Genomic DNA, 25,702 nt, shown 5'->3' with positions numbered 1-25,702 from the left:
CCCGATTTACTACTGCAGAACTATTTTGTATGTTTACTATTATCGAGATCTGTACGAAAGGAAGACCTGGCCTAGAATCCGACAACTCCGCGACCGCGATATTTCGCCACGAAAATGGACACAGTCGGAGCACGAGTGCTACCGTAATATTTTGCGCGGCAAAAATTAATTAATTTTTTTACTTAATTTTCAAGCTATTTTTATCGATTTTCAACGATTTTCTTTCAATTTTCTTGTTTTTTTAAATGTTTTTGCCGCGCAAAATATTACGGTAACACTTGTGCTCCGACTGTGTCCATTTTCGTGGCGAAATATCGCGGTCGCGGAGTTGTCGGATTCTAGGCTAGGACTTCCTTTCTTACAGATGTTGATAATCTTATTATTCTTTCACAAGTTCCTTAACTTTTTTCGAATATCTGAAACAGGAGTCATATAGAACACTCTGACACAAACAACTGTTTCAAAATTGATGCTTGTCTATCCGTTTTTATATTAAGGTTTCATATTTTTTCTCAAGTTCACATTACGAAATTTCGACTCGTTTAGAAGGAAAACAATTTTATTACCCAAAAATGTTTCCCACAACAAAATTCAATTATCACAATACTTATCAGCGTTGAACTTCAAATCCAGTGGTGGACCAGTGTACACACCAGACTGACTGAATCCAGGGTAGAATCTTGATGCCTGGAGCATCCAATCAATTCCAGCATTTCCAGCATGATACAGGCTAACAATTCTTCCGATTGAGCATGCAGGATTACCGTAGAGTTCGGTGGCAACACACTCGAACATTTTGTTTCTGGAAAATTCGAAGGTAGTTGGGTCCTCCCAAAGCATTTCAAGTTTTTCTTTTCCAGAGTACAATAGCTTATCGGAGCAGCTCTCAGCGATTTCGACTGCGGATGTCTGAAATTTCGTTTTTGGAAATATTAGTGTCCGATCTGCCATTTACTATTGAACTCACATTAAGGAAACAGTAGAATGCATCACCATAAATTTTTTCTGCAGCATAGATAGAGGTGTTCAAGGAGAAGACTAGGAATCGTGGCAAGTCGCATTTCAAATCGTGACCCAAACAGTCGGATACATTCTTACCAATTTGAAGAATTTTCCTCATCACACCAATATTGTAAAGAACGTTTTCGCCACGAGATTTGTTTATTGATGTAGTCATAGAAAGACTGAAACTTTGTGAATACAGTAACCCCGATGTTTACCAACTCACCGCATGAGGATACACACATTCGGCCAACTTCTGATGCTCCTCGATGCAAGTGATGTTGTCAGCTACTGGAAGGTTCATGATGATATCCATAAGACCTGCATTGACCGGGAAGAGCAGGAAGACTGAGAGAATAAGAAATCTCAACATTGTGGATTGAGTGAAGAATTGGGAATTGATGGGGGCTTTTATAGAAGAAAAAGCAGCGAAAAGAGGAGTTCATAGAGATTGAGTACAAAAGGAACTATGAGTCAATCGAAGCAGAAATAAAAAATAAAAACATTCGTATACAATTCTTCGAAAAAGAAAGTAAACATACTATTTCAGTTTTAGACAAGCATCTAGAGCTGGAAACGAGATTCGATGCAATTTACCTCAAAGTAAGAGTAAAATAAATTGCGGTTTTACAACGGCGATTTAGAATTTAGGGTTCTCAGAAATATATTTATTTTCTGGATATTTTGAGTTGAACTAATTGTAAAACAATTACGGAGAACATGAATGGTCATGTGTTACATTAAAGTAATATATAAATTCTGTTTCTGAACAATAATTATAAAACCCGAAAATACTAATTGTTAGTTTACCAGGTGAAAAAAATTCCACGATCATCAAACAGATTCGAATCGAAATACATTGTTACAGTTTCTAATGAATTTCTGAATTTTTTTGAAACATTTGGGACCAATATGAATAGAGATTTTTTCCCAAAAATGTATATTTGTCTGCCAACTTTTGAAAGATATTATTTCAATTTGGAAAAGCTTCAATTGCATTGATTTATTTGAATTAAAGACACTCAAAAAAGTTACTGTTACAGAAAACATGTTTCATTCTATTCTTGAATATAATTTACTAGTGTTCTCAGTCCTCTTTATTCAGATTGGATGTTCAAGGTACTGGCAAGAAGTATAAGGTCCACCGGTTATTTCAAATTTTCTTTGCATTTATCACAATAATTGGCTCACACGGAAACTTCAGGAGTATTCTGTATTTCTATCACAATCAGTAACAGTTCGAACTGTTCATTCTCCTTTGTCGCATTCAATTTATGTTCTGGTTTGTTCAATTGCCAAATGACTTATCAATAAATAAACTTGTTCATTCGGCTAACCTGCGACACTTGGTGAACAGATTTTTCACCTGATTCCGAGGAAGGATTTTTTGTTTTAATGTAAGCTGTAAGTTATATCACAGTCTAGTATTTTAGTGTGTTTATGATACTAGAGCCACCCATGAGATCGATTAACTGATCCACTAGTACATATAACTTTTCTAATAAAAATACTGTAACAACGACCACATTTTTAATATGTATTTCTCAATCAATACTTACATCAGTTTTTGAGACAATTATGTATAAATATTACTTCTTTTTCTCGAAGGGCTTCAGTAAAATTTAATGAAGTCATGATTCGAGATTGTGAGCAATTTCTGGATTAGATGTCATACTTATGAGAAGTACGTGAAACATGAAAATAGAGAAGCGGACATAAATCTGTTTCAAGTTATTGATTTGTAGTGAAGTTTTTGATTGGTAGTAATTTCCATGGTTTGTGTGCTCGATCTGAATTTATTATATCAACTATGTCTTTCAAAAACATGTTCAAATGCCTGTTTTAACACAACAATGCTTTCAGTATTTTTCGAACTTCTTGAAACAAATTCATGATTCAAAACTTCCGGTACTAGACAAGTTGTTTGGGGAAAAATAAAAGCTGATCCGCTATTGTATTACACTCCTAATTACAATACTGTAAAAGTAACCCCACTTCTCAAATCTCTAATAGTAAGTACCGTTTCCATAGACTTTTTTTCAATACAATCTTTTATTTTAATACTCCATCCACAATGGTAAAATTAATAATCACAATACTTATCACCATTGAAAATCGATCCAGTTGGTTCTCCAGCGTCAAACTGAGATGCCTCAAACATCCAATCAATTCCAGCAGTACCAGCTTGATACAGGCTAACAATTCTTCCGATTGAACATGAAGGAACACCGTAAAGCTTTTTGGCAACACACTCGGTTAATTCGTTTTTGGAAGTTTGGAATTTTGAGGAGTCAAGCCAAAAGATTGAACTGGGTCCCCTGGAGACACTTTTGACGCAGTTCTCAGTGATTTCGAGTCCTTGGGCCTAAAAGTTTGAAAAAATTGTATCCACTGAAGTAGACAATCATTTCCACTATTAAACTCACATTAATGAAGCAGTGGAATGCATCACCGTACAACTTCTCTCCAGCATAGATAGCGGTGTCCAATGAAAAAACAACGAATTTCGGAACGGGACATTGAATCTCATGACCCAAGCATTCGGAAACATTCTTTGAGATTTGGAGTGCCTTTCTCATAAAACCAATGTTGTAGACATCAGTTTCTTTGAATGTTGACATGACATAGTTGATGAGAGTCTGAAGAAACGATGATGAAAATGGTAGTATGCTTAGTTTTTAATCAGTGTATTCTAAAATTATGGAAACCGTAAAGTTACGAGGAAGAAAATACTGAAATCTTTCTAAGCTGCCCGTTTCATTAGGCCATTAAACTTTTAGTAATTTTCTTGCAGTCTGATGTTGTTAATATTTGATTAACTCACTGCATGTGGTTTAACACATTCGGCCAGACGTTGATGTTCCTGAATACAAGTAGTGTTATCAGGTACTCTCAGATCTTGAATATCAGTCATGATATCGAAAACTTCAGCAGAGCCTGCAAGAACTAGCAGAAAAGGAAGAATAAGATGTCTCGACATGGTTTCTTGAGTGACGAATAGGGGAGAATCATGCTCTTTTTATAGGAGAAAGAAAAAATAGACAAGACAGTTCAGTGTGATCAAATAAAATATAACTATGAGTCAAGTGAAACAGAAACAAAAAACATTCGTACATCATACTTTTGAAAAGAAAACATACTATTTCTGTTTTAGATAGACATGAAGTGCGTTGAAATATTCTCAACACATTTTCAAGATAATACCCAAAACTAAATTTGAAAGCTGTATTTGCACGTTCTCTGAGATTGCAACCAAGAATGTGCGGAATGGAAATCGGAAATTCCAAAATTTTGACTTTTTCGGAACTGATTTCCGTCGGGAAATTTCAGATTTCCGAGAAATATTGTCGGAAAAAAGCTGTTCTGCTGCATATTTATTGATTTTGACCTTTTTTTAAATTTGAATAACCGAGTTTCCGAAATTTCCGATATTTTTAGTACCGCACATCCCTGATTGCAACTCACCAAAAAGATGTTTCTATACTTTTAAATTCAAATTTTTATTGAAGCGAATTACTTTTATAATTAATACATAGTAAGAAAAAAGGTGTGACATACATATCTCCTACAAAGGAAACTGTAAATGTATGATTTTTTTTGAGTACTTTCGGAATACTATATGTAGGATAAATTTGCTAGAATGTTTCAAGCGCGAAATAACATCACCTAATTTCTAGAGTTTTTTAAATCTTCTGAAACAGGAAAAAAAGTGAAAGAAGACAATTACAATTTAATTACAAGTAATTTACAGTTTCAATGAATTGATGTTTGATAGCGAGCACAATCAGCGTAATACATCATTAAAGAGGGCCTCTCAAAAATTTATACTTTCTTTCCTCAAAACGCCTTGCTCGGATATCTGTGATCAGTTGAACTCCCCTCAGTTCCGGTTTTCAAACAATTTGATAAGCCTTATAGAAGTCTCTGACTGAACGGTGAATGTGTGAATGTTAAACTCACAGTAATGAAACAGTAGATCGCATAATTATACAGTAGCTACTATTCGTCAATAACAGTGATACAGGAACAATATCAGCTTGATTTGACACTGGAATTGAAGATCGAGGAATCTTAGACTTCGATCTTCAAACTGCATTGTAGAAAATCAAAATAAATATCTGTTAATTCTTAGCTCAGAACGATGAGCTAAAAATCGTAATAACTCGTGTTTCAATAACGTTAGATGAAGATTTGTTGATAATCCGTTTCAATATGGAAATGGGATATGCGTAAATTAAATTCAAATATGTCAAATAATAACACACAGCGATGGTTTATATGAAATCTAGAAAAAAGATTTGGCAAATTCTGAAAATAAGGAATTATTCAGAAATTATAGACCTTTACATTTAAAACCTTTTCTCGAAAAGTCCAATCAGTAATTACATAAATCAAAGTTAATTGAGTTCAGTTTGAAACAGAATCCAACAGAAATCCAAATGAGGTACAAAGTTTAAAACTACATTTTTAAAGTCGACCTACTGAAAACAAATTCCTATAATTATTTTAGAAATTATTTTTTGCTTCAATTCATAGATACAACACCGGAAAAATTGTACCGTAATCAAAAATTTATATAAATGAAATATAAGAAACATGATTAAACAGAAGCGGTCCATGGAGTATACGTGCCTTCCTCAGGGAGTGATGGTAAATGAGAAGTGACAAAGTCTTCACAAGCCATACGGATTCTTTCGGGAGTTGCTGGGGAGTGGAACACAAAGTAGTCCTGCAAATTGTTACGATAAATTATTACAGTTTCTCATACATTAGTTATGTCAACATCAAACTTCGCTGTAGTATTTTGTTAACTCACCTCATTTCCATTCTGAATTCGGTATGCTCTAACAGCTTCTCGAATCGCAAAGAATGCACAACTTCCGAGGAAAAGTGGTGGTTCTCCGATAGCTTTCGACGAGAAGATTCCCATTTTATTGCTACTATTTCCCAGAAGAGAGACATTAAAGTGTTTCGGAGCATCATCAGCAGATGGGATCTTATAGTTTCCAGGTCCACGTGTCAATCGAATTCCATCCGGTCGAATCTTGATTTCTTCCATTGTGAATAGCCCATATCCCTGGATGAATGCTCCCTCAATTTGACCAATATCGATTGCTGGATTCAGTGACTCCCCGACATCCATAACAATGTCAGTACGGAGTAGATGATGATCTCCTGTGAGACAATCTATTTCAACTTCACAACAAGCTGTTCCATAGACGGAGTAACCGAATAGTTCAGCTCCTTTTCCATTGAAGAAGTCGACTGGTTCGTGGTGGATTCTGAAATCCAGTAGTGCCGGAGAACTAATTTAAAAAGAAACAGTAATAATAAAGACACCAATTTGAAACAGCAAAAATTACTAACATTCCAAATCCTGACGCCGCCAAAGAGACCCTCTCCACGTATGCCGACTTGACCCAATCTTCCCATCTTCCATCTGGATTCAACTTCTTGAATGGAGCCAATCTCTCCATAATCTGTCTACAAGCATCTTGAACCGCTAATCCATTCATATCACTTCCAACAGATGCAGCTGTTGCCGATGCATTTGGTACTTTGTCGGTGGAGGTGTCATGGATATGAACTTTTTCGATTGGGATTTCCAGGCAGCGAGCGGCGATCTGAAAATTTTGAGAAAATAGAAAGAGAATTCAAAACGAGCAAATATTTTCAAGCAATGGACATAAAACATTTCGGAAACCGTAAAAAATGTGATTCAAAACTTCAAAAAATCCCTGTTCCCCACTGCTCTGATAATTTGTTACTACATTTCCGTGTACTAAACGTTCTACATTCTATACTATCGCACCTGCAAGATCTTGGTATGCAATCCCTGCCCCATTTCCATTCCTCCATGAGATACAAGTACACTTCCATCGGTATAAACCAATACAAGAGCACCCGCTTGATTCAGTTGTTTCAGTCCGAAACCGATTCCGAATCGAGTTGGAGTCAAGTAGATTCCACGTTTACGGAACTTGTTGTTTCTGGAAATGGGAAATTATATTAATTGTAACGGAGATTGTGGAATTATTAAAACAGGTTTAGTTTGAGAACATTTATGAATTTGGATGAACAGAAAAAGTTCAGTTTCAATTTTTCCACTTCATACCAGTCTTCATGTTTCATATTAGTCAAGACATGCCATTAGTTTTAAAAATTGTGATAAAAACTCACTGATTGAACGTGTTCACTTCCTCCAATCTCCTATCATAATCACTATTCACTCGACATTCATCCCAAGTTCTCTTCACATTACACTGATTCAAATGCATTCCAAATGGAGTACAATCTCCTTCTTCATAGAAATTCTTCTCTCTTATTTCATCGTGATTCCATCCGAACTTCTCTGCCACGTGTTTCACCATTATCTCAGTTCCAAACATTCCTTGTGGACCACCAAATCCGCGGAATGCTGTGTTGGATGCCAGGTTGGTTTTACACATTTTTCCGGTGATGTCAGCGTTGGCGAACTTGTACACGTTGTCGGCGTGTACCATGGCGCGTTCTGGAAATGAATTAATTACCTATCATCTTCATTTTAACAGTTTGCTAGTGAAAGAAAGCATGAAGGAACTTAAGTTTGTAGGTAAGCAAATAAAAATTTAAAAAGCTGAAACAGTAAGTTTTACGGGAAAAAAACCTCATGAAAACTCACGCATGACTCCCATAGACAAATCGAGAGTGTGTCCACAGTTAGACATGGCTGTGTAGTCCAAATCGATGAATTTTCCATTTTCGTCGACGGCTAGCTGAAAATATTTGTCTGTTAACAATTAGTTAGGTTATGAGAAAAGCTTATTTGAGACCTAGATGAAACCGGTTTCCCAGTTTGCTGTTATGAGTAAGATTCAAGGTTTTCTGTTTCATAACATCGATATCACTTTAAAAATTAATATCGCAGACATTGACTGAGATATATCGATATGACTGATTAAAAGCAAACTTGCAACGAGTCGGCCCGATCTGCCCGGAAATTCAGTACTGAAAGAAATTCAAAATTTTTTCGAAAATTTGCAGCTTTTTTCAGGTAATCATTAACTTTGCTATGAGTATCAGTATATTTGAGACGTAGCTGAAACCGTTTCTTCCCAGTAGCTCAGAATAAGTCAATGTTACAGTTTTCTGTTTCATAACATTGATGTATTTGTCAATGAATTTTGTCCTCACTCAGCTTACTGATTTTGTCTTCAACTCACTTTATATTGCAGCGTAAATGGATGTCTCGTTCCCGTGATCGCCATATCATCGAATCTCTCAAACTTAATCTTCATCGGTTTCCCGTATTTCTTCGCTGCCAAACTAGCCGGCACCGCAAGAATCGACCCCGTACTTTCTTTTCCACCGAATCCTCCTCCGATTCGTTTCACTTTTGTCTGAATCTTATGCTGAGCCATTCCAAGACACTTGGCCACTTCAATTTGAACATCATTCACACATTGGTTACTGGTTATAATCTCCAGTTCATCATCTTCATGTGGAATGACAACACATTGTTGGGTTTCCAAATAAAAGTGCTCCTGTCCACCCATATCTATCTCTCCTTCAACGACTCGCTCGTATTTTGACCAGTCGGTTTTAACGACTTGTTCGTTGTTGTTAAGAGAGGAATGAATGACAAGATGTTTGAAGATGAAGGACTCGGCTGCCAGCGCTTGCTGAAAATATTACGGAATGTCTGCATACATGTAGTCCGGGATTTTCTCACCTTAATAGTAACAATCGGTTTCTCCACCGAGTAATCCAACTTCACCAAACTCGCCGCTTTCCTCGCAATCTCATGATCTGTCGCCACAATCGCTGCAATCGGTTGTCCATGGAATGTAATCTTCTCCTTAACAAAAACAGGAGTGTCATTATGATGTCCCATCTTGGCACCAGTCGTCACATCAGAAGCATCCAGGTATCCAATGACTCCATCCACTTCTAATGCAGCTGTGTAGTCAATCGAGTTGAGGGTTCCATGAGCAATTGGGGAGAGAACGAATGCGATATGTTGGCAGTCAGCCACATTGATATCATCTACATAGACTGCTTCTCCAGTAGTGTGTTTATCTCCAGACACGTGTTTGATCGGGCGGCCGAGAGGATCATGGGCGGGTTGGTTGGCGTTCACTTCCTGAAAAGTTATGAGTTTTATGATGTTTTTTAGACTAGTCAAGTCTTCCCACTCACCTGATAAAGTTGTGTTGCATACAAGGTCTCTGGTACATCCTGCCCTATCTTCACATCGGCGTCCACATGTTCAATCTCTGTCAGATTCAATTTCTTTGACACCTCCAGGAAGAACTTGAAGAAGAATGACAATGCCAATGACAATCTGTATTGAGACATTCCTCCGGGTACCCCAGCAGGCAGCTTCAACTCCTCACTGAGCAGTGCCAAGGCTTGATTCAAAAACTCTTGTGACCACTTCTGTCCCTTCAACTTCTCCATTGTCTTTAACGCGAGAATAGTGGTCGGAGCCATTCCTCCATAAGATATTCTGATATTCTCAACAATCAATCCCTCAGGATCCAACTTCACCAAGAATGCTCCAGTGACAATTGCGATGTCGTCTTCTCGTCGTTGTGCTTGTTTATAAGCAGCGAAATGCTCATTTCCATGAGTCAATGGAACAACGACTGCCTTTATAATCTCATCAGGTTGGATAACTGTCTTACGGTATACCAGGAAGAACTTCTCGTCGATGTGCACTCTTTTCTCTCCTCGGGCATCTGAATCCAGAATGACTTCAGCGTTAGAGGCCATCCAAATTGGGTTGAGGTCAGAGATTGGGGACGCTGTGGCGATGTTACCGGCGACGGACTGAAACAATTAACATGAAAACAGATACGTTAACACACTTGTGATAGGTTTTGGGAAATGAAGAACATATGAAACATGAAAAACTTGGGTTTTCCTAGTTTAGAAGACCAAATGGAATTTAGACAACCAGGGTGAAATTGGAGGACCCAAAAACACTAGTTTTCCTCTAATCTGCTCTACAAACACCTTCAAAATGTTCTTCTCTTTTAAGTTCTATTAAGGTCCCCTAAGTGTTTCAATCTCTAAACTATAAGAGAGCCGAAAATCTTACCGCAACATTTCTGACGTGGATTCCAGCGAACCAATGGAGCATCTCATGAACATGTTTTAGGACACCGGTTTGTTCTGAAATGAAAATTGACGAGATTATAATAAAAAGAGAAAATTTTCCGATATTTATAAATCGTCTAAAACAGAAAAAAAGGCAATGACCTACCTTCCGGCAACTCCTTCATCAACTGCACAGAATAATTGTCCATATCAGTCAGAGACATGCCAGTTCCCATATAAACACCGTGTCCATCCAAATGTCTTGCGTGGAGTTCTTTGACTTGACGTGGATTTATCACAGCTGGTAGATCAATGAACCGGAATTTCAGTTCGATAGCGAGCTCGGAGTTTCCAGACATGAGACGAGCATGGGGAAGTTCTCGTTTCAGGCAGAGGAGGTCGCTGGAACGAAAATCGTTGGATTGATTATAAACTACTTTCACAAGAATAAATTCTCTCTGATCGAAACAGACAAAAAAATTTCAGATTGTTATAAAACAGAACAACCTAATACAATACTCATAAACCCCCGTTTCAGACTCGTCATAATATTATTGAGAAAAAACTTTTCTGATTTTGTGTGGTCTGCATCATCAACTCACTTATAACTAACTGGCTGATACCACTTCGTGTGATGATGATTATAGGCAAACGACATGGATTCATATCCATGGAGTTTCAGCTCTGGCGGGAAGATGAGTTCCTGTGTTGGGTCATAAGGTTTGCTGCCTGACAAGTCACTCAGTTGGATTTTCTGGAAAAGGACACATTACAGAATATCATTATGATATTAGCTCAGCACAGTTCGTACAACTGCGCTCCACCGAAATCGCCTCCAGAATTGTCTCTTTTTTGCTGAGTCTCTCAATTCCGCACGCAATTTGCATTGGTTTCGATAGAGCGCGGTTGTAAGACGCGTGTCATGCTAATAGAAGTGTACTCACTCTTTTCCTCTCTCCTCCTGTATATCCAGGAGTGGCCTCGTTCGATCCACAAGTCCCGTTTGTGGTCCCGTTTTGCTTTTTGACTTTGCAACAGTTCTCGCCCATACCGCAACCATTTTCTTCGGAAACCTGAATTTCAGTTAAATTCTATTGCGTTGAAGTTACTCGGCTACTTTCCGCTACAGTTGTGCAGCACTAATGCAGCAGTTATTCGTAGAGTTTACTCCTGCTGCGTCAGAGGCGCGCAAGTGTTGCATGAATGCTGCACAGTTGTTGCATCAGTGCTGCCGGCGTGCTGCATGCGCTCATTACTTCTCGTTTCTAATCAGTATAGTTAATTTGTGAACAGAATTAATAACAGAAATAACTATTAATATTTATTTTAAGAATATAAAATAAAAATAAAATAAAAGCAAAAACAAAAAACTTAGAAACGTCATTGAAATTCCATGTTGACCGACAGTCGGTGAAGTTTCCAAGTGCCTTATATCTGTAGACGTCCGGTGCCCCAAGCTCATCGACTCTAGAACTGAAAAAGAATATTTCAATGAAATTCGGTTAGGAAACAACTCACATTTTTAGATCATGTCTTACTGAAAACGCATCAAAAGTCCAAATTTTTTATCGAATAGGCGAATTATGTTGATCAGCTGCTCTCTCTGACTCGTTTCTGCCATCCAGACACATTCTTCTTCTGAAAAATAATATTTTCAAAAAATAGAGTAAAAATAAGTCGGAAAATGAGAAAAGTTGTCAAATAGACAATAAATAATCATTGGAAAAAATGGAAAAATGCAGCCAAAGTCCAATTTGCATTGGAGCGAATATACAGTTGCTGCGCGACTGTTGTGAGATTGTTGCACAATTGGGGCATGCCCCAAAAACAAGGGAACCATCAGTCGCAGCGACGTGAAAGCTGTGTAACTGTTGCATATGTTCTGATTTTTCCTAATTGCTGTAGAACTGTTGCAATCTTGTCGCGTAACTGTTGCAAAAGCTGTGAATGCTGCGTAACTGTTGCGGGAAGTAGCCGAGTAGCACGACAAACTATGAAGCGGTTCTTTCATTTTGTGGTTGTAACCGAAAAATCTTACCTTCAAAGTTCCGCTCTCATCAACTGCAAAACTGTAAAACGCTTCAAGAATCGGTCGGTAACCAGTACAACGACACAGATTTCCCTGAAGACCCAAGTTAATATCAGAGATCGTGGGGTTTGGGTTATTTCGTAATAGAGCATACATTGCCATGACGAATCCAGGGGTACAGAATCCACATTGGGAGCCGTGGGCTCTAAAAATTTTTATTTTGCCAAATTCTTAGCGTTTCTAACTTGTACTAACTTAGCAAGTCTCTCTTGAACTGGATGGAGTCGATTCTTGGCCACACTACCGATCCCTTCTACAGTAGTCACGGCTTTTCCAAATACACCACAAATTGGCATGAGACAGGAATTGGCGGAGAAGTGTCTGGAAGGTAAAATTCTCGCGTAAATCCAAAAAAAGCCTCCATCTAAAGAGTGAAATTATATGAATACTATCTGAAACATACCTAATTTGTCCATCCTCAATATGACTAATCATAACCGTACAGGCTCCACATCCTCCTTCGTTACACCCAATTTTTGTTCCGGTTAGTTTTACTGTAATGTTACTACGTTCAATGGTACAATGTAAGCAGCAAGTTTAAAGCTGGCAAAAGTTCTGTCGAGCTTGAAACGGTATTTTCAGGGTAAAAACTCACAAACATCTCTCAAATATGCGGCCAACGTCATTTTAGGATCCACATCTTTCTCCTCAACACGTTTTCCGTTGACATAAAAAACCAAGTTTGTGGCGTCGTAAGATGATATTTCAGTTACTTCTTTCATTTTTCTGGAAATTTCAGAATAGGTCAAATTCAAATTGAAATATCAATAATATTAATAATATGATTTAAGAACTCATAGAAACGGAACATTGCAAGTAATTATAATGTGCAAGTATCAGAAAAACAATATTCAGCTGAGGATTTAGCATTTTATTGAAACTGATTTTTTTGATAATACATAATGATATTAAAAAAAGGAAGAAATGAAAAGTATAGAATTTTTGTTAATTATGAAGAAGTGATAACCAGGGTCACAAACCAGAGTCACAATAATTTTGCAAAAATGAATGTAGAAGAAAGCTTTTTTCTGAAATTATTTTTTTCATGATTTGATCATGGTTATAAGCGCGGCACGGTTCTTCCAACTGCGCCCTAACGAAATTCTAGAAGTTTGAAAGATACAAAGAAAAAAAGACACTTCGTAAGGGGATTTCGGCGGAGAGCAGTTGTAAAAACTGTATTTAGCTTATACTTTTGATGACAGTAGGATCCGGCGACGATAATATTACCAGTTAAGGGATAAAAAGCTGGAACTCAGCGGTTCACAGAAACGGTAAACATTTTCACGGCGATAGTCAAAGACCCTAGGTGACTTCAGAGGCAGCAAAAATGTTGTGTTTCAGTGAATTTAAATAAACACTGCTGACTTATTCTGTACTTCTTCCAGATTATTATTTTGTATAACAATCAGTGATTAACTTGGTACCAATGAACTAATCTATAGACACTGGTACGTGATCTACACAGTAGAAATCTATAATCGAAATAAACGGTGATGCCAAAAGCTTGTAATTTTAATTGCAGGACTGATAGAAATTATTTCACTGAAACTGTAAATTTTGACAAAACTTTGTCACTGACTTTCTCACAAACAAAAACTTTTTAATTCCCACCATTGACTCATAATAATCTCATAGACACATAAACCCGTACTCAATTTTTTCGCAGCCACAAATTAGAAAAAAAGTTTACAAAATCAATCAAAATGAAATCTACACAGTGGAAAAAAAAAGAAAAAGAATAATCATTCATGCGTGTCAAAACGGTAGACTGACCACGTGATGGAAATAGAAATTGAGGGTAATATGTATGTGGGCAGAGAAATATCAAAAATCAAAAAATGATACTGTTTCTGTTTCAAGTGGCATGTTTTGAAAAACCGATTGAAGGGAACAGGTGATATTTTAACGTATCATATTTCGAAAATGATGACAAAAGAGTCCGCTAAAAAAACGTCAACAAAAAATTAAAATTCTAGAACTTTCCAAAATAATACTGTTAAAACCTGGAATAATGATCACTCCACTATCAACTATTCTTCTCTTTCTCTTTTTCATTATTATCTTGAAATCAAGTCACGTTGCGTCTCTGCGTCTCTCCTCCACCAACACTTTCTCTCATCTCTAAACCCCTTCTTATCTTATCTAGTACTTATTTTCTTATCATGGGAAAGGTAAGCTCCGTGTGCTGAAGAAAGGAGAAGAGTCAAATCGGGAAAAAAGAGAACATTTGATTTTTGTCGATTCGGCAGTTTTTGGTTTTTGGCGAGTGGAATATGGAAATGAAGAGAAAAACTGTGATGAGGAAGTGGAGAGTGTGAAGGGATTATGGAAATTGAATCGGAGATTGGTGGCAAGTACATTTTGTTGCAGAAATTTTATATGAATGATACAAGGAAACACTCAACTTTTGGACTGATTCATAAAAAATTTGAAATGTAGAAATCCTGGACGTATGTAATTTACTTCCTGAATGGTATCATACAAATGTGAAAAAAGGAAATCTCGTTTAAACACTCAAAATCATACTTGTCAAAAATCGGGCCGGGCCGAAATTTCTCTTGGCCCGGCCCGGCCCGGCGGCCCGGATTCAAAAATGGGTACCCATTTTTACCAATTTTTTTTTTTGAAATTTTTCGAAAAAAAACAGTAAAAATGCTTAAACTATCATTACATATTCACATTTTGATTCAATTTTAAATGTTTATTCGAAAACTATACTTTTTTCAAAAAATTTCAAAAAATTTCCAAAAAAAGTTCAAAAACTCAAAATATTTTGAAAAAATGTTTCAAAACGGGCCGAGCGGGCCGGGCCGGGCCGAGATTTTTCCTGGTTTCGGCTCGGCCCGGCCCGGCCCGGCCCGTGACAAGTATGCTCAAAATAAACTGCGGTTTGACAGCGAAATAGCATTTCGTGTACTTTGATTAATCAAAAAAGGAGAATAAGGCATAATTGTTACGAAGGATCATAAAAACAGAAATAATCAATTTCCAGAAAAATATCGCCTATTTTAAGAAACAATGGCGTCCATAGGAGCCAAACCCAGACTGAACGTTGAGGTCAATTTTCTCGATTCTTGGATGCGTTTTTCAAAAGTAGAAAATAGTTTAGGAAATCCCAGCCGAATTCCTTTCTAACCATACAGGTCTCACCCCGTAACTAGTCATGAATACGTGTTTTCGAGTTTTGGATACCTATCAAATTTTTAAAATTTCTTCCTATAAATAAATTCTTAGAAACTGAAGAAAAATTCTTTTCAGGGTATGAATTTCCTTTGAGTTTCCTTCTTTTAATGTTCATCAACTAATCTTATTCCCAGTCTCTACCATATCTGAAATTGATTCAGTTTTACATTTATTACTAGACTGTACGCTGACAGCTGAATACATTTACAGAAAATTGAAAAGTCATATTTTTATTAAAACGTTTGAAAAAGCAGATTGGTCAAGAGTGGTGCACTTTATGTTATGTGTGAAAACGGACCACTACTTGAAGAAAATGTTAGTTTTTAATAAGGACGATGTGAAACCTGAAAAAAGTTTCCAGACACTTCTCTGATAATACCTTTCCTAATTTAAATTTGACGCGTGTTCCTAAAAACCACTACTATAGAAATTATTGAACGAATCACAATGCAGTTGTGAAAGAACTATAACTGCCAAAATCATGTGATGATACAACTGCAAAAATATGTTTCATGAATGATCTGTTTCAAACACTGTATCTATAAATGTAATTCAAGATATGATTGGTTCTTGGTTGATGTTTGTCTTTACTTTTAACAATCGGGCGTAATTATCAAACGAAGGTTTCTATGAATTGTGAAGTGTCAAGCTTTGAAATTATTTTTTGATTCAGAATACTTAATTTTTTTAGCTGTCTAAAAAAACTCGAAATGTCAACTTAGAACGCATCAAACTGGGTATTTTATGTCAATGAGAAACGGCAGGAAAATTAAGATCCGAAGTTGGTCTCGGCAGTTTTTTGGTATCTAGAAAAATGTTCTGAGCGACCGAGAGGAACCGGTTTCAGCTACATATGTCTCAAACTTAAGTGTCTATTATTTTATTTCCAGAACGAGCCATGGTCCACGCGGATAACGTGTACAAGTTCGCCAACGCTGACATCACCGGAAAAATATGTAAAACCAACCTGGCATCCAACACAGCATTCCGTGGATTCGGTGGCCCACAAGGAATGTTTGGAACTGAGATAATGGTGAAACACGTGGCAGAGAAGTTCGGATGGAATCATGATGAGATAAGAGAGAATAATTTAATTTCTATGAAGAAGTAGATTGTAGTCCATTTGGAATGCATTTGAATCAGTGTAATGTGAAGAGAACTTGGGATGAATGTCGAATGAATAGTGATTATGATAGGAGACTGGAGGAAGTGAACACCTTCAATCAGTGAGTTTTTATCAGGATTCTTAAAAGCGATGACTGTTCATGATTATTATGAAAAAATGAAGACTGGTATGAAGTAGAAAAGTTGAAACTGAACTTTTTCTGTTTATCCGAATCCATAAATGTTCTCAAACCAAACCAATATCAATAATCCGATACTTTTTAGGATTAGTATGGCTTCCCATTTCCAGAAACAACAAATTCCGTAAACGTGGAATCTACTTAACTCCAACTCGATTCGGTATCGGTTTCGGACTGAAACAACTGAATTAAGCTGGTGCTCTTGTATTGGTTTATACCGATGGAAGTGTGCTTGTATCTAAGGCTTTCATTCGGTCCAGTCGGGTTCGGTCCGACCGCCGACCGACCGCCGACCCGACCGACTGCCGACCGACTGAGCCGACCGAGATCCGCATTTTTGCGTGAAGTGTTTGCGTATTTATCGGCGGAAGTTTGAATTTAGTTTATTTTTTTCATAATTTTCAAAATTCTAATTGTGAAAAGTGCGCTGAAAATTATGTCAAAACATGATTCACTTTGAAAAATTTGACGAATTTCGAGTGATTTTTGCAAATCGGAATAATAAACCTGTGGCCATTAAAAATTGCACTATGACCGAAAATTGGTATTAAAAATTGTTCGAAGTACTAATTTTGTTCAAATTATTCCGTTTTTTTCCTTTTGGTCGTTCCACTGACGGAAAAATGTCAGTTTTCAGCCGATTTCTTTTTTCAAAAATTGCCGTCGAATATGGCGCATGCAGACAGAAATAATTGCGTAGGTCGGCGATCGGTCGGTCGGGGGTCGGCCGGGTCGGTCAAAAATTGGACCAAATGGAAGCCTTAATGACAGCTAATTATTAGTATTAAAAAATTAAGACTGATATGAAGTTTAAAAGTTGAAACTGAACTTTTTCTGTTCATCCGAATTCATAAATGTTCTCAAACTAAACCTGTTTTAATGATTCGACAATCTCCCTTACAATTAGTATGACTTCCCATGAAGTGTACTTGTATCTCATGGAGGAATGGAAATGGGACAGGGATTGCATACCAAGATTTTGCAGGTGAGCTAACAGAGAATGAAGAGTACACGGAAATGTAGTAACAAATTATCAGAGCAGTGGGGAACAGGGATTTTTTGAAGTGTTGAATTACATTTTTCACGGTTTCGGAAACGTTTTATGTCCATTGCTTGAAAATGTTTGGAATTTGCTTTCTATTTTCTCAAAGTTTTCAGATCGCCGCTCGCTGCCTCGAATTCCTATTCGAAAAAGTTCATATTCATGACATGTCCACTGACAAAGTACCGAAATTGATGCACAGAATGTTTTAATGGGACAGGGATTGCATACCAAGATTTTGCAGGTGAGATAGTATACAATGCAGACCAAAGAGTATACGGAAATGTAGTAACAAATGATAAAAGAAATGGGAAACAGAACTTTTTTTTTCGTTGGTTATAATTCGAAGCTGAACAAACTAGGTGAAGAAGAAAAAGTATTGCAACTGAAACATTGCTGTTTCTAAGTGTTGAAATATTTAAAAGAAATGGAACGCTGATAATACGTTGCAGTTATTGTCTATGAAGGTTTATTTTGTGATCCACTCGTTATCAACTCCTTGAAAAGTCCGGAAATATTGTGAAAGCTTAACCTACTCCTCATGTTCGACCACTTCGTGAGATTCTTAAAAAACAAATCACAACTTTTCCAATACGACTGAAACACAAATTTTCCAACCGTTTATATTTTTGTCCGTTTCAATATCTTGATATTTTTTCTATCAATATTGTTCAACTAATTTTTAACGTACAAAATAACTGAATTTTGATATTATGGTTAAACGAACTTGGTGGTTCTAACGTGAACCATGTTGAGGAGAGAGATACCTAGTTCGGGATAAGGAATATCAGTCCAGTTGGGATTGGTCGACTGTCGATCGATCGAGCCGACCAATGGAATACCTGCGAATAATAGTCTTGAAAATATCGACGGTAGTTTAAAATTATTTACTAATTTCACAAATTTCAGAAATGTGGAACTGTTCATTTTTTAACAGTGATCATCCTCTGAAATAAAAGAGACGCAAAAGAACTGTTTCAAACTTAACTAATCTTCCATTGTTTTATATCGCGACGCTCCGAAGCAAGGTGAAAGTTTTTGAAACTTTATATTTACTGGGTTATCCAGATTCCAATACATTGAAGATTTCCGGCCATCTATGTGTTTCGCATGTTTGGTATAGTTTCACAATAGATGTGAGCAGAGAAATCAAATCAAGAGACTTTTTTTAAAAACTTTTGGATTTGAACTTTTTTAGTAAATAAGCTAATGACGTGATTCCTTTCCAGATTTTCTCATATGTATCATCTCAATAATTTGAAATCAAAATGACATTGCAATTTATATTCAACGATCTACTAACTTATCGTTGGTACTATACCGGTTTCATGTTGTTAATTTTACTGATAAGTGCGTAACAGTAATCAATAACTTGGATAATCTATTTTGAAAAATCTAATCGATTTTTTGGTGTTGGGATAACTTGTCAGCATGAAACGGCTACATACATTTCGCTCTCTCTTTCTCTCGGACAGATTCTATTTGGTTCAAACTTTCTTTTTCAGTTTGAAAATGTTTCATGAATTTTCTTTTCATAAAACTTCAAATATCTATGTGATCGAATAATGAAAAAAATTGCAACTTGAATCAATTTATGCCGAAAACTCACAAAAATATTCTTAAAATAGCGGGAAGAGCAATTATATGAATTCCAAAATAGGAATTTGCAGTAGAAGATCCAAATGGCCATAGAAATGACCACCACGAGATTTCTTCAGGTTCCATGGTTGTGAGACAACCATGGCCTATTATTTAAAAAAATAGAAACTAATTAAATTATTTTGAGAGAAAACTTACGGGAACCATCTTCTTCTTTGAGTATTTTGATTCTACCATTCTCAATTTGATCAAGTTCAACGTTATACGGATATACAATTTCACGGTTACAGTAATCATCTTGGCAATCTTTGCAAAATGAGGATGGGTTGAGCGTAATAGCTTCACAATGTCCACATCCTTTATCAGTGACTGAAATCAGAACTGACTAGAATCATCTCATGGGGAAAATTCACTTACCAAAAAATAATTTTTTCACTGTGTAGCACTTCGTCGTTTCTGGACATTCTTCATCGAAAAATTCTTTACATTTGATTACTTTTGAAGTGGAAACTAAAATTTTCTTAACAAATTTGATAGTGACGCGAAGTAATGTGTCTGATAAGAAAACTTGCCAGTAATAGTGATAAAAAATTGTGAGGAAGAGAATTTAGTAAGTCATTTTTCTGTTTCCCCTGGTTTATTAAAAAAAAACCGTACAAGTCAAAATGTTTTAAGTTTTGCTCTGTATCGAAGTTTCAGTAAAAAAGGTATGTAGAAATTTCAAAAACACTTCCGGTTACTAAAAAAGTCACGGTAACATTAAAAATACCTTTTTTTCAGCTAACAAAAAATCACCAATACAAAAAACTTCTAGCGATTCATTCCATGAGTATTAACCTTGTCACTTTTTTGCTTCAATCAAACCGTAAGTACTGACAAATTTCATTGCAAAATCCACAAACAGAGAGCTTTGTTGAAAGTCTGCAGAGAGCTCGATTTCCAATTGACGTAACGAGAATTGCTTTTTATTGGCTAAACAAAGAAAACAAACACGTTTCAAAATGTGGTGAAACATGAAACATCTGGGAAACTAATATTTCCACTATCAACAAGTTCCGGACCGCTACATTTTCTTGTGTATATGTTTCAGTGAGGAAATCTTCATTTCAAAATTTTCGAAAATAGCAGAAGATACATAGCGAAACTATCACTATCTCCCTAATTTTTGAAACTCCAAAAGTAAGTAGAACTGCAATGTGGAATTAACAGGAAAACATCAGTAACTATATACTGGTTTCCAAAATCAAAGCTTTAAAAATGCGTGGATCTCTAGAGTCATTGTTCAAAGCCCAAAGTTGGTTCTGATTTGCAGTTATGGAAATTAAATAGAAGATTAGTGACAAGTACATTTTGTTGCAGAAATTTTATGTGAATAATAATAGGAAAAACGCAAAATGAGCGAGAAGTATACGGAAATGTTGTATCAAATGATAAGAGCAATGGGGAACAGAGCATTTTTTATTTTGAATTACAGTTTTCACGGTTTCCGAAATGTTTTATCCCAATTTCTTGAAAGTTTATGCTTGTTTCTGTATTCTCAGATCGCTTCTCGCTGTCTCGAATTCCCAATCGAAAAAGTTCATATACATGACATGTCCACTGACAAAGTACCGAAATTGATGCACAGAATGTTTTAATGGGACAGGGATTGCATACCAAGAATTTGCAGGTGAGATAGTATACAATGCAGACCAAAGAGTATACGGAAATGTAGTAACAAAGGATAAAAGAAATGGGAAACAGGAAATTTTTTTCGTTGGTTATAATTCGGGAAGGTGAACTAATTTAAACTAAGTGAAGAAGAAAAAGTATTGGAACTGAAACATTGATGTTTCTAAGTGTTGAAATATTTAAAAGAAACGGAACGCTGATAATTCGTTGCGGTTATTGCCTATGAAGGTTTATTTTGTGATCCACTCGTTATCAACTCCTTGAAAAGTCCGGTGTATCATTTCAAATCAGTTGACATAGTAAATTGACTATTTTGTCATTTGTGTCGTCTGTTGACTAGAGTTTTAATGTATCATAACTTTTATAATACGACTGAAACACATATTTTCCAACCATTTTTCTTCCTTGTCTGTTTCACTATCTAGACAGTTTTTCTTCTTCCTTGGAAAATTATCTTCGCCTCTCATCGATTATGATATTCATGTTTTTAACTATTATAAAGCGAACGAAGTAACTGAATTTTGATATTATGGTGAAACGAACTTGGTGGTTCTAACGTGAACTGTGTTGAGGTAAGAGAGACGTAGTTCGGAATAAGGAATATCAGTCATGCCGGTTTTGGTCCGACCCCCGACTGTCGACCAATCGAGCCGACTAATGGAAATACCTGCGAAATCAAAAAGACATGTGAAATCAACCTGTTTTTATTGAATAATCTGATGAAGTGATTCCTATCTAGATAGTCTCAATAATTTGAAATCAAGCTGACTTTGAAATTTATATTCAATGATCTACTAACTTATCGTTGGTACTATACCGGTTTCTTGTTCGTTATTGTAATTGATACTATTTAGTTTGATAATTACTGTTACCCTTTTTCCAAAATTCCAAAACAGCTTATGAATTCCATAAAAGTTCAGTGAGTTCTTAACACCGAAAAGCCAAATCGGTTTCATGGGGTTTAGATAACTTTGCAGCATGCGACGGCTACAATCATTTCGGTCTCTCTCTAGAAAGTTTTCGTATTCTATTTTGTTCAAACCTTCTGCTTCAGTTCGAAAATGATCCATCCATTTTCCTTTCATTAAGTTTCAAACATCCATGTGATCGAATAATAAAAAAATCGATTTAAGAAAAATTGCAACTTGAATAAATGTATGACAAAAACTCACAAAAGTATTCTTAAAACAACGGGAAAAGCAATTATATGAATCCCAAATAAGGAATTTGCAGTAGAAGATCCAAATGGCCATAGAAATGACCACCACGAGGTTTCTTCAGGTTCCATTGTGGTGAGGAAACCGTGCCCCATTACTTTTTCTAAAAAAACTGAAACTTATCAAGGCTGTCGCACGGCCGGCCGCGAGAAGAAAAAAAATTAAAAAGCCGCGGCTTTTTTTAAAGTTGCAAAACTTTGTCGTTTTTGAAAAAAGTTTTGCTGGTTTTTTGTTTTCTGGTACCAATCTAACAACCGGGGTTCGATCCCCACTCGTGCCAAATTTTTTTTGATACCGGAGGGGTCGAATCCTGGTGATCAGATTGTTACCAAAAAGTCAAAAACAAAAAACAAAAAAGTTTTGCCACGAGGTTGGGTCGAACCCTGGTTGTCAGATTTGTACCAAAAAGTCAAAAGCATATCAAGTCATGTTTTCAGTTGATATGCTAGAAAGCCGCGGCTTTTTGAGATTTTAAAGTTAGATTTTAAAGCCGCGATTTTCAACAGCCTTGAACTTATGAAATAATTTAAACAGAAAAACTCACGAGAACCTTCTCCTTCTTTGAGTGTTTTGATTTCACCATTCTCATTTTGATGATGTTCAATGTCGACGTTATGCGGTAATACATTTTCACGGTTACAGTAATCACTATGGCAATCTTGGCAAATTGCTGATGACCTCAAGTTAATAACATGTTCACATGAATGAGCGCATCCTCTGTCGGTGACTGGAATCAGATTTCACTAAAGGCATCTCTTTTGGATTATTCACTTACCAACGCCGCGTTTTTTCACTGTGTAGCACTTTGTTCCTGGAGGGCATTCTACATCGAACGAATTTTTACATTTCTCATTACTGTCACAGAAAAGACAGTGAAGAGAGATGGCTGACAAATAAACAATAATAATCCACTGTTCTTTAAATATGGTATTTCTTAAAAGCTCACCTGTTCCCAGGAAACAGAATAAAATAATCAATATTCTCAACATTGCAAAGGTAGAAACAGAAAATAAATAAATAAAAGTTTGTTCAAACTTTTGAAGTGGAAACTGAAATTCTCTCATCAAATTTGATAGTGACGCGACGTTATGTGTCTGATAAGAAAACTAGCCAATAATAGTGAGCAAAAATGGTGAGGAAGAGAATAGGTTATTTTAGTTAGTCCTTTTTCTGTTTCCGCTGGTTTATTTTAGAAAAAACTTTGAAGTGTTTTGTATTATTCGTGTTTCAAATTAAGATTACTCCCTCCGTTTTGAAGTTCAAATTAAAAAAGAATATAGGAACTTTAAAAACACTTCCGAATACCAAAAAGATGTCACGCGATTTGTCAGCGAAAATAAGTTTTTTACATTAAAAAAAAGACAATCGTTTCAGAATGTGGTCCAATACAGAACATAGAGTAAATCAGCGTTCCAGACCTAGACAAATAAAGTCTGAAACTTCAGAAAGTTCCGGAGCGTTTCATATCGCATTTTCATGCATCCCAACACTCGAATCTAAACTTTGCCACTTTTTTGTTTCAGTGAAACCGTAGTTGCTAAAAATTGATACCTATAATATTCTTTACACATTCCAAAAACGGAAAGCTTCGTTGAAAGTTTGCAAAGAGCTCAATTTCCAATTGATTGAACAGAAACGAGAATTTCTTTGTATTGGCTAAACAAAGAAAACAAACACGTTTCAGAATGTGGTGAAACATGAAACATCTGAAATATCTTTAATCCGTCGAGTAAATAAAATACATAGCCAAACTATAACTGTATTCTTTTCAAAGTTTCGAACTATCTAAAGTTTTTTCAGTGAGGAAATTTTCATTTGAAAAAATTTTCAAAAATAGCAAAGGATACACAGCGAAACTTTCCACAAATTCCGATTATGGTCCAATAAAAAAAAAGAAAACGGTAGAAGACTGGAATAACCATATCTATTCCATTTCAGAAAAGATTCAGAAAGTGAATAGAAGTTGTGTTCAATGTGGTATGGCTCAGTGTTGTTGGGAATTCCGACTTCCGACTTCCGACTTCCGACTTCCGGGTTTTTTTTTCACTTCCGACTTCCGACTTCCGACTTCCGGATAAGAAATTTCACTTCCGACTTCCGACTTCCGACTTCCGGATAAGGAATTTTACTTCCGACTTCTGGATATATGTTTTTTTTAAATTTTGCAAATTTGAACTCCCTCCGATTTGAAGCAAACGATGCTCCGGAATTACGGACTGCGCGTATTGTTTAACAATTGTTTTTTTTTATTTAATTTATTTTTTATTGGCTTATTCTTACATTTTTTTTTACAGATTTCGCCCAATTAATACTTATAATTGATTGGAAAATGTCGCTTCGTCGAAAAACGCACTCAAAGTATGACGATTACTTTGAAAGGACAAAGGAATGCGCAAAATGTCTGAAGTGTAATAAAGTAATTAAGCTCTCTCCCCACTCTGGATCAAATAATTTGAAGTATCACTTGGAGAAGGAACACATGGATTTGTTCAATGAGGTACGAGAAATTTATGAACAATTTGGTGTTAAAATTAATTTTAATTTCAGATTCGTGAGAACGATGTTCTAGTCAAAAAAAAAGAGAAATGTCGATTGCTGAATCTAGAACTCAATCAACTATTCCTTTTTTGCCGGTTTCTCGTGTATCAGTCAAAATGGCTCCAAGTAAATCAGGAGGCGACGTTCTGAATAATTGGTCTCAATGGCAGAAAAATGGCTCAAGATCTGCGGAAGTTGAAGTCAGTTTAATGGAAATGATCGCTCATGACGTTTTACCGCTTCGTACAATTGAGAAACCCGGATTTCTGAATTTTCTAAAGATTTTAGCCCCTAAATTGAGGTGAGTTTGAACAAAAATACCACATAAACAATTTTTTTACAGAATCCATAAACGCTATCACTTCACAAACACATTATTGCCTAATTTGGTAAATCGACTCGAAAATGATATTAAAGGAGCGCTTAAGAATATGGTTTATGTTGGAATAACATGTGATGGATGGAATTCGACTGATGGAAAGCATAGTCTTCTGAGCGTGACTGGTCATTGGCTAGATAGTAGAACTTTTGAGCCTAAATATGCCATTCTTGGAAGTTGTGCTGTTCGAGGAAGGCATACAAGTGAAAACTTTTGCAATATAGTAGAAGCTTCCCTGGACAAGTTTGAAATTTCGAAACACTCAGTAGTATCAGTTGTGAGAGATGGTGGCAGTAATGTGGAAGCGATGTGCAATAAACTGGAGTTAAAAAGTATTCATTGCTACGCACATTTAATCCAGCTGGTAAGTTAAGCAGTTTATTATATGGCAAACTGCTGATTTTCAGTGCGTAAAAGACACGCTGGATTTGATACTGGAAGTCGAACCGATCGTTTTGAAAGTAAAAAAATACTGTCGAAAAGTTCACAAGTCAACTGTATGCCGAGAAATATTTCAATCGCTTCAGATTCAAGAAAATTTGCCGGAAAGAATGTTGAAAAAAAGCTGTGAAGTCCGTTGGTCATAACTGTATT

The 25,702-nt window shown here is 36.2% G+C and overlaps 7 protein-coding genes across 7 annotated transcripts; 2 read left to right on the top strand and 5 right to left on the bottom strand.

Annotated features, from left to right (window-relative positions):
* Positions 1–591: 591 nt before the first annotated feature.
* GCK72_012982 (uncharacterized protein) lies at positions 592–951 on the bottom strand (the record flags this gene model as incomplete). The annotated part of the gene is made up of 1 exon (XM_053729550.1): positions 592–951. The coding sequence occupies one exon, from the start codon at positions 949–951 to the stop codon at positions 592–594; it is 360 nt and encodes a 119-aa protein (XP_053584322.1).
* Positions 952–1,094: 143 nt separating this feature from the next.
* GCK72_012981 (uncharacterized protein) lies at positions 1,095–1,375 on the bottom strand (the record flags this gene model as incomplete). The annotated part of the gene is made up of 2 exons (XM_003089952.2): positions 1,095–1,184; positions 1,229–1,375. The coding sequence occupies 2 exons, from the start codon at positions 1,373–1,375 to the stop codon at positions 1,095–1,097; spliced, it is 237 nt and encodes a 78-aa protein (XP_003090000.2).
* A 1,710-nt stretch (positions 1,376–3,085) lies between these two features.
* On the bottom strand, positions 3,086–3,982 carry GCK72_012980 (uncharacterized protein; the record flags this gene model as incomplete). The annotated part of the gene is made up of 3 exons (XM_003089950.2): positions 3,086–3,367; positions 3,429–3,641; positions 3,827–3,982. 3 exons carry the CDS (start codon positions 3,980–3,982, stop codon positions 3,086–3,088), a joined length of 651 nt encoding a protein of 216 aa, XP_003089998.2.
* Positions 3,983–5,602: 1,620 nt separating this feature from the next.
* GCK72_012979 (uncharacterized protein) lies at positions 5,603–12,894 on the bottom strand (the record flags this gene model as incomplete). The annotated part of the gene is made up of 17 exons (XM_053729549.1): positions 5,603–5,731; positions 5,819–6,284; positions 6,370–6,626; positions 6,815–6,992; positions 7,183–7,513; positions 7,664–7,757; positions 8,205–8,663; positions 8,714–9,124; positions 9,181–9,813; positions 10,085–10,158; positions 10,250–10,485; positions 10,686–10,837; positions 11,028–11,156; positions 12,122–12,317; positions 12,368–12,493; positions 12,576–12,666; positions 12,768–12,894. 17 exons carry the CDS (start codon positions 12,892–12,894, stop codon positions 5,603–5,605), a joined length of 4,089 nt encoding a protein of 1,362 aa, XP_053584321.1.
* Positions 12,895–16,256: 3,362 nt separating this feature from the next.
* Positions 16,257–16,854, top strand: GCK72_012978 (uncharacterized protein; the record flags this gene model as incomplete). The annotated part of the gene is made up of 3 exons (XM_053729548.1): positions 16,257–16,411; positions 16,477–16,584; positions 16,773–16,854. The coding sequence occupies 3 exons, from the start codon at positions 16,257–16,259 to the stop codon at positions 16,852–16,854; spliced, it is 345 nt and encodes a 114-aa protein (XP_053584320.1).
* Positions 16,855–18,421: 1,567 nt separating this feature from the next.
* GCK72_012977 (uncharacterized protein) lies at positions 18,422–23,180 on the bottom strand (the record flags this gene model as incomplete). The annotated part of the gene is made up of 6 exons (XM_053729547.1): positions 18,422–18,546; positions 19,502–19,672; positions 19,721–19,813; positions 22,736–22,918; positions 22,967–23,077; positions 23,138–23,180. The coding sequence occupies 6 exons, from the start codon at positions 23,178–23,180 to the stop codon at positions 18,422–18,424; spliced, it is 726 nt and encodes a 241-aa protein (XP_053584319.1).
* A 1,596-nt stretch (positions 23,181–24,776) lies between these two features.
* Positions 24,777–25,695, top strand: GCK72_012976 (uncharacterized protein; the record flags this gene model as incomplete). The annotated part of the gene is made up of 3 exons (XM_053729546.1): positions 24,777–25,030; positions 25,073–25,472; positions 25,516–25,695. 3 exons carry the CDS (start codon positions 24,777–24,779, stop codon positions 25,693–25,695), a joined length of 834 nt encoding a protein of 277 aa, XP_053584318.1.
* Between the last annotated feature and the right edge of the window lie 7 nt (positions 25,696–25,702).

Source organism: Caenorhabditis remanei, chromosome IV (genome assembly GCF_010183535.1).
Source record: "Caenorhabditis remanei strain PX506 chromosome IV, whole genome shotgun sequence".
NCBI classification, from domain to species: domain Eukaryota; kingdom Metazoa; phylum Nematoda; class Chromadorea; order Rhabditida; family Rhabditidae; genus Caenorhabditis; species Caenorhabditis remanei.
The sequence above is the reverse complement of the archived record's forward strand: the minus strand, read 5'-3'. Positions and strand labels throughout refer to the sequence as shown.